Source organism: Sinohyriopsis cumingii, chromosome 19 (assembly GCF_028554795.1).
Source record: "Sinohyriopsis cumingii isolate HCF-2022 chromosome 19, ASM2855479v2, whole genome shotgun sequence".
NCBI classification, from domain to species: domain Eukaryota; kingdom Metazoa; phylum Mollusca; class Bivalvia; order Unionida; family Unionidae; genus Sinohyriopsis; species Sinohyriopsis cumingii.
The window spans coordinates 46801082-46809731 of NC_142979.1; the positions used below are offsets into that span (position 1 = coordinate 46801082).

At 35.0% G+C, this 8650-nt stretch overlaps 1 protein-coding gene across 6 annotated transcripts in view; it reads left to right on the forward strand.

The window, feature by feature from the left end:
- The window catches only part of LOC149775642 (uncharacterized), a 176937-nt gene extending 168726 nt beyond the window's left edge, over positions 1-8211 (forward strand). For 4 of the 6 annotated variants that reach the window (XM_089943208.1, XM_089943210.1, XM_089943209.1 and 1 more), the window contains 4 exons: positions 2412-2724; positions 5368-5547; positions 5956-6233; positions 7060-8211. In XM_089943208.1, the coding sequence (XP_089799334.1) occupies positions 2412-2724; positions 5368-5547; positions 5956-6233; positions 7060-7543 (1255 nt within the window). In that variant the 3' untranslated portion in view covers positions 7544-8211. The remainder of the gene's footprint in view (positions 1-2411; positions 2725-5367; positions 5548-5955; positions 6234-7059) is intronic. The other 2 variants (XM_089943211.1, XM_089943215.1) reach the window with 2 other exon arrangements.
- The last annotated feature ends 439 nt before the right edge of the window (positions 8212-8650 follow it).

Sequence of the window (8650 nt, forward strand, 5' to 3'; positions counted from 1 at the left end):
ATTTGTGACACACATATAGCCTAATTATTACTCACATAGATAGCTGTAATGGGAAGAAAAATGTGGCGTATCTAGTTCGGGATTTATTAAATAGATTTGACCTAGGTGAATGTGTGGATAAATTACAATGTTGGGCACTTAGATTCGATCTTGTCATTTACTCAACAAAGTCTTATATGTGTGTGTGTGTGTGTGTGTGTGTGTGTGTGTGTGTGTGCGTGCGTGCGTGTCGGGATAGTTATATTTAATCACGTCATGTATGAATGAGATCAAGAAAAATTATATTGCCAGTTACACTCACTATTGTGCTGAGACATACATATATACATACATGCATGCATACATACATACATACATACACACGCATACATGCATACATACATACATGCACACATACATACAAACAATTAATAAATACATACATACATACATACATACATACATGCATGCATGCATGCATGCATGCATGCATCCGTGCATCCGTGCATCCATCCATACGTATATACATACACACATCAATCCATCCATCCATCCATGCATGCATGCATTCATCCATCCATCCAAACATACATACATACATACATACACATACAGACATACATACATACATACATACATACATACATACATACATACATACATAACATCCATACATCCATCCATACATACATACATACATACATACATTTATAATATGCTCATTTTTTTCTCCGTTAACTTTACATTGTCAGAATCGTTCAGCATTTTGCAATATTGCACACCTTCATATTGCATTCACGTGCATAAAGGAACTGCTTTCTATTGTAAACAATCAAGGGACGCAGACGCCAGCACGTTTAATTTGTAAACAAATCCTTTACGTTCGCGTGGTAGGCGCTTTACGTTTTGGTTGTTTACATTTTTTTCTGAATGAAGTAAAGCAGATCTTTAGTGGATGCCACATACCAGCTGCTTTGGCATATTCCGCGGTAACTTTTTTATACAATGTTTCGGATTTAGGCTAGCTATACAGTAGACGCCAGAAAGGGACCTTACAAATAACATAGAAGTGACAAGGCACAAACTGTCTTCTTTAGCTGGTAATAAGAATGGCAAAAAATATATTTACAGTTTTACATCCTGAATTTCCTCAAAATGTACTTTCTTACTTCTGCAAATCCGAATTACATGAGCCATGTCATAGGTTCTCAATCTTGATTACACATTTCGAAATTGTACTGTAATTTCGAATATAAGTGCAATTACATCCTCCTTACTGTACTCAAAATGAAATAAGTATTAAATTCCATGGCGTCTTTTTGATAATTGCAACTGAAAGACTTCATATTTTTCCCACATTATGATTTCAAACATTCAGTGACAGAAACAGAAACATATTTGCAGATGTCAACACGCTTCTCCCTCGCTTCTTCAATCCGATGTATTCCTTATGGAACTGTCACATATAAATCCAGTCCATAATCACGAAATTTCGTAGATTCGAAAAAAATACCAATATCTATTCATTCCAGATCAAATGGAAACGTTGCAATGCGCTTTCATTTACAATATGACTCCAAATTTCAATTTTAACTAGACACGCCATTTTCTTTAAAAAGTTATGTCGAGCGCGCGACTAAGTTCAAATTTATCTGGGCAGAGTTACGTGCGCAGTAATAATGTTGTTGTTGTGTAATGATGAATCTGCGCGTGTGTATATAGTTTGGAATACGGCATACATTCAGTTACTTTGTTTATTGTAGTGTATTTTGTTAATAAAATTAAGCATTAGGTAAAATAAGAAAATGGGTATATAATAAAAAGGTTACTGCATTTGTATGGGAAAATATGAACTCGTTTTGTCGGATGGATATACTTCATTCCCAAGGTCGTGCAGTATTTGCATCCGAAAAACTCGTTCATATTTTCCCATACAAATTCAGTAACCTATACATACATACATACATACATACATACATGCATGCACGCAAGCACGCACGCACGCACGCACGCACCTACACACACACACATACATACATACATACATACATACATACATACATACATACATACATACATACATATTGTCATTTTCTTGTCTAGAGCAGATAAGATATTGATGTGATATTGAAGCAACTATTCAGGTTGATATAAGCAAGACATTTTTATTTCAATGCAAGTTCATTCATCACCTCAAGCAGTCACATTATTTTCGAGATACTGTATTATCAGTGCTTTGTTTATCAAGTCAAATTATTTTATTAAAATAGTGTGATAAAAACTGTCGAATGTAAGAAAAAAGGCTCATCTGAATTACATGGAAAACGTCATTGAGTTGCATAAGCCAGATACGGGGATACAACGGGAGTCGGTTTAACAAGGGTCGAATGCATATCACGAATTGCATAAAATTATTATTATACAATTTTCAGTGAAATCGTCCTGTATGATGATCCCAGAATCACAGCACGAGTTCAAAATTCTATGGAAAATCAACTGGACAGCATCAAAGCGGAACCATTGTCCAACAATGACAGGAACGAGCTATTATTCGGCAAGACACCTTCATCGTTTTCTGGAATGCAATACATTAGCGACATCTACCGGATCAAGGGTGGTTTCAACTTTATCGTTCCCTGTCGTGTGAGCATACAGCTGAAAAGGAAATATAATGAGAACATGAATGACCTGAAGGCATTTGTAAGAAACAATGGAACATGGACCGAAATTCCTGCAACTCTGGAGGTAATTGTTTGTGCAACAGACTCTACGGTGGAATACCTTTATCTCCTCCTATTTTATTATCATATCCAATTTTCTTGTTGTAATTTTTCTAATTTTAATGACATTGAATATAACCTGTAAATTGGATAAATTATATATTTAGAAACTGATAATTAAAGTTACAATATAACTCAACTAACATACGGAGGGTGTGCAAATAATTGTCTTATCAGCAATCAACGCTGACATGTATTTGATCAGTTTTTAGGTGTGGCAAAACAGGTAGTCTAATTAGCGGTAGGGTCAGCTAGTAGCATTGGCATTCGGAAAGTTAAAGTTATTGAATTTTAATATCATTGTGTTTGCATAGGTTTACTATGGGAACTGAATCAGTATCGTGAGTCTTATACTAACATGGCGTTTTCACTGGAAAGCGTTTTATGAAAATACTTTATGAAAATACTTTTTTATGAAAAACTTCAAGACGATAGGGTCCCTATGGCATCCATCATGATATCGTTGGCATCCTATGGCATCCATCATGATATCGTTGGCATCCTATGGCATCCATCATGATATCGTTGAATGACATGTATAACTTTATATCAATATCGTACCTGTAAATCATGTAACAAGTAAGTGTCGCTCGTCCTTTAACGTCACCAAAATCTGTTTACGGTATGTTAATAAAAACTGCCGTGTTTAAATGTGGCCAAAATTATTAATAAAAGTCCCCTTATTTTAAGATATGTGTTTATCGTGTTGGTGACGCGCAGAAAGAATATTGCTAATTAATTCACAGCCTATCATGTTCTCGTTGTTTTCCTTGTATTAAGTTTTAAAGAAACCAGTAGAGAGCTGAAGTAATTAATTAATATAGAGAAAGAGGGAACGAATGATGATAGTACAACTTCCAATGTTTATCTATTTCCACCTTTTATTTTTTTTATTTCAAACAGGATAAACATTATTTCATTACTTCTTTAATAATCCTTTTCTCTTTTAAAAGTTCACCTTTGGCGTTCTCTCTTATAAATTAATTCCTATTTTATGTATGGACTCTGCTTTAAATCTTTAATTAAGCTGTCTAATGGAATAAATGCATGTGTGGGGTAAGATAAGCTAATCAACTGGCTAAATACAATACTTAAATAAAATTTATTTAAAAAAAAAAAACAAGTTTGATGAACCAGACGCTTTGTCTTTTACCAAATGTAGTAGCGCTTATATCGCTACAAGTACGAAATGTCATCCTAGTATCGCCAAAGTAACCAAATGTCTCCGTCTTCTATTTATCTATCTATCTATCTATCTATCTATCTATCTATCTATCTATCTATCTATTTATCTATCTATCTATCTATCACACACACACAGATATATATGTGTGTGTATATATATATATATATATATATATATATATATATATATATATATATATATATATATATATATATCTGTGTGTGTATGTGTGTGTGTGTATGTATGTGTGTGTCTGCGTGTGTGTGTGTCTGCGTGCGTGTGTGTTAACAACTTATCAGTTCAAATTTGATTGTGTTGTGCCGAATAAAACCTAACGGCAAAATGATACCAGACTTACAAATCAACGATTAAGAAAAATTTGTAAAATCGTTAACATGTAATAACCAAGGTATTCAGAATAAACCTTTATGTTTTTTATACTGTACAACAAATTCTGAAGAGGAACAGTATAACAAAGTTTCCAACTGCTGGATTATATATCGGACTTATTTTTTCATCATGAACCCACCGAAGAATTGTTAAAGAGAAAAAGAGCACTGCAGTCTGATATGGTTTTCTGACACTAAAATCAAATGGGGATGGAAATATACAAACATTGGGGTTTTGTATTAACTCTACTTCATCTTTTGTATTCTATCTTTCTTATATACATCTTCTATGGATTTATGTAAACTGTTTAACGTTTTATAGAAGAAAAAAATTAAAATTAAAGGAAATATATTTCCGCATTCCTCGATGATGATAAACACATTTTTTGAAGTATGGCGATTTTTGGAACGATGTTGGCGACATTTGATCACCGCGATATAAAGTACATCAAAATATTCTGGCGACAATGAAGGACTAACGACAAATAAATACAGACGGTATTTAAAAAGTTAATACCTTACTTGGCCGATGAATCAGCCTCTCACCCGTGATGACACTGATTTTCAGTTTAAGGGCAGATATCACTTATTCATTAAAAACTGCAAATATCTGCAGCTATTCTTGACTGCACACATACGTGTATATTTTATGCACTTACCGGTATTTCTCGCGGCTGTGGAGCTACCATCGGCTAAGGGATTCTTTTGGTGACATGTACATTATACTTCCGGAGCAAATCCTGTTTTTGATGACTTGTAAATCCACGTGGAATAGCACAACCATCTGTTAAGTGGCCATTTTGAATAATTTTGAGCTAGATATGGCTGTTACCAATTACCGGTATGTGTCTAAAGTTTACTTATGTTTGTATGCAGCAAAAATGCATATTTTAATGAACATGTAACATCAGACCTACAAATCGTCTATCAGTATCAACATATATTTCTGGGATTGATTTATCGGAGTAATACTCTACCAGCTTGGAACATCATCAAGCAACACCTTACGGATACAAAAAAGTTTTATTGACAGAATGGACACGCCGTTTTCGAACTCCGTAGCATGGATTGCGTGTATGTCGTCACCGTTCCCAAGGCAACAGAGGCTGAAGTAACAGAGGATGGTTACGAGTATTCGTCTGATGCAGTCGATGGAGTAAGTTTGAGCGTCCCAGCGAATGCAGTGGACCAACCTACCGCCATAAAAATAAAAGTTAGGCTCTACTCTCTCTTTCTCTCTCTCTCTCTCTCTCTCTCTCTCTCTCTCTCTCTCGCATTAACGTTAAGCCATATAAATCTCATTGGTAAAGTACTTGCTTTAGATCTTTGTACTCCTGAGTAAGGCTCGTAGAGACCTCATGTAAAACTTTATATTACTACATAGAATAGCTGTACTTGAGAATTTTATATGAAAATTATAAATGTATGAGATATTTTAAATGGTAGTTTTAATTTTACTGAGTATTTCTATGGTTAGATGAAGAGCTCAAATTTATAAATAAATTTAATCATTAATGCTACATGCATGTATATGTGTGTATTACAAGTATGATATACATTTTTGAGATCAGTTTGGTTTGAGTTGTAGACAAATCTGTCAAGGTAACATTATCCTTTTAAGGTTCTGCTTCCCGATAGCGAGGTAGTGAAAAAAGTTGAACAAGCCAGGAGCAAATACAACATCGTGGCCATTTCTCCATGCCTTTGTGTGGAATACAAGGATTCAGAGAAGTTTAAAAAGCAGGTAACGATAACTCTGCCTCTTAACCCGCCTCCCAATACACGGGACTACGAGACGCTGCTCCTAACACTGGGGGAAGATACTGTATCAAAAGTTAGAACCACAGTTCGAGCCGGCGAAAGAGGCACAATGTCATCGGGAATTAATTCACCAAAGGTGTAAGTTCTTCTTTAATACACTTGTGTTGGATTTTATTGGTTCACTTTGTTGACGTTTTACGTTGAAATTCCGCCAAACCTGCATATTGTGCTATCTCCAATTCATTGTGTGCGACAATCTTTGACATGGTTAATCCGTAGATCACAGGGAAAGCCGTCGACTTAAGATGTCACTGTTATACATGACAAAAGCTGGCTATCGAACCACCTAGCAGCACTATATAGGACCGATAATAAATGCAAATTCTGCTCTTCCCATTCAGATTTTCAGATCGATTGACTTAGGAACGCATGTAGCTTTAAAGTAGTTCCCCGTAATTTTAATATCACTTAATTTTACATGATTAACAAGCGAAAATATTGGTAAGTAGAATTCGTTCTTTACCCCCCACCCTCTTATTTATGTGAGTCATTTGCACGTCTTTTTGGACATAATAAAGTATCTTACGCAAGACAATACCAGTTATGTTCCTGCTGAATACATCCCAATTTTCCATTAATTCCGTTTTAGTCAAAGGCAATATCAAATTCCATAAAATTAAATATCTTCCTGTAAAGATTTATATAAATAAGAAAATACTTTTTTGTAATAGATGCTAGAAGTGCTAAAAAATTGGACTAAATGGTCAGAGTTCTTGCAGTATGAATTTATATGCATAAATACATGTCCTTCTTACAGAGGGCAGATAGCTCATTACGTCTCGATTCGCACAAAGCTTGTAAAGCAAATCGAACAGTGTAACAGTGTACCACATGAATTTTTGGGCAATTTTTTAAAGTAAAGGTCAATTAACAATTATAAATGCATAATTTTGCTACATTCCAGGCAGCTGTATGTCCTTGTTAAGAAGACAGCTGACGTGAAGCTTCTTCACGATGAAGTCTTGCTGAACCTTGGTCTTGCCAGGTATTACAAGGTACTCTCTTTCCGTGACTCAAAAGATCACAGAGCCCTCCTCATAGAGTGTACACCACTGGCAACGGTACAGCATGTCATCGACGAGCGTAAGAAGGAGGGATATGTTCTGGAACGAAATGGAGGCCAATCTGATGAGCTACTTTTATGTCAGGAACAGCGGCTTCGGATGGACCTCGCGGGAAACATTGAAAAGGACGTCTCAGTCCCACACGTTGCCTATTTCATCACCGTGTTATTCAGTGCAGAGGATCAGAAGACCTTCTTCCCTTACAAGTTCAAGGCATCAGTTGGAGGTACACACTTCGGAAACCTGACTATATCCTCCGATAACTTTAAAAGGAGAAAATTATGCTCTGTGCATTTTGATCCTATGTTTGTGAAAGGTAATTAGTAGACATAACAGTAGACAATAATAGATTACATTATTTTCATTTTCTTATCCCTGTTTAATCCTTTTGGGCTTATACGCCCTGTAATGGTCGATGAGGTTTCACAATAATTTCTAAAGTTTTAAATATTATTATTACTGTAATCTTTAGTAGTAATAGTAGTAGTAGTAGTAGCAGCAGTAGTAGTAATTACATTTTGTTGTTAAACTCCTAGTGTTGCTCTGTTTTACTTTTAAAAAATCAACTTAGAGATACTTACGTTTGCTTGATACATTGTCCGTAGTCTAAGTTACAAAAGTTAGCACCAAGAACAAAAACAAGAAAACCATGAAAGATCTGAATTTATTGTCAATGCTTTTCTAAGAAGGAAATATTTAATATTAATTACGTTTTTAATGATTTGTGTATGTTTCTGTTGTTTGGCGTCATTTAAGTTTTGCTTGTTTCTACATTTAAAGTCCATTAAAGGCCCTTTGGTCTGGGTGTTTATTACACATTTCATTGGTCTGGGTATTTATTACACATTTCATTGGTCTGGGTGTTTATTACACATTTCAGTGGTCTGGGTGTTTATGACATATTTGATGCTAATAGTGTCTTAATGACAAGGTTGTATAATTTTATGCAAGGTATATGTCACTATAATAAATGATTAATTACTATAGTATCATTATTAGTACTTGATTTTGTTGTTATTGCTGTTGTTGTTGTTGCTGCTGTTGTTGTTGTTGCTGCTGTTGTTGTTATTTTTATTAGTAATAGCAGATTCTTGTTCAGATGTATTCATCCAGATCATCAGGCCAGAGAAGGTCAAAGGTTCGCTATTTGGTAATAGCATTTTTGCTATCAGAGAAAATTTGATATAATTCATATTGGAACTACTTTGTTATCTGTCTTACACGTTAGCTTTCTTGCAATGTTCATTGCTGCATTTGACATGAAAGTTGTATACATCTGAAGAATATTCTCGTCAAAGCAAGAAATGTCCGTATAGTGTTGCGGAGACTAGACACTAGCATATACAAAAGGGAATTAAAACCCTACCTAATCCGCCATATGTCTCCCGGTCTCTACTATACGTAAATGAGGTTCCCAAATGTACTGTAAGA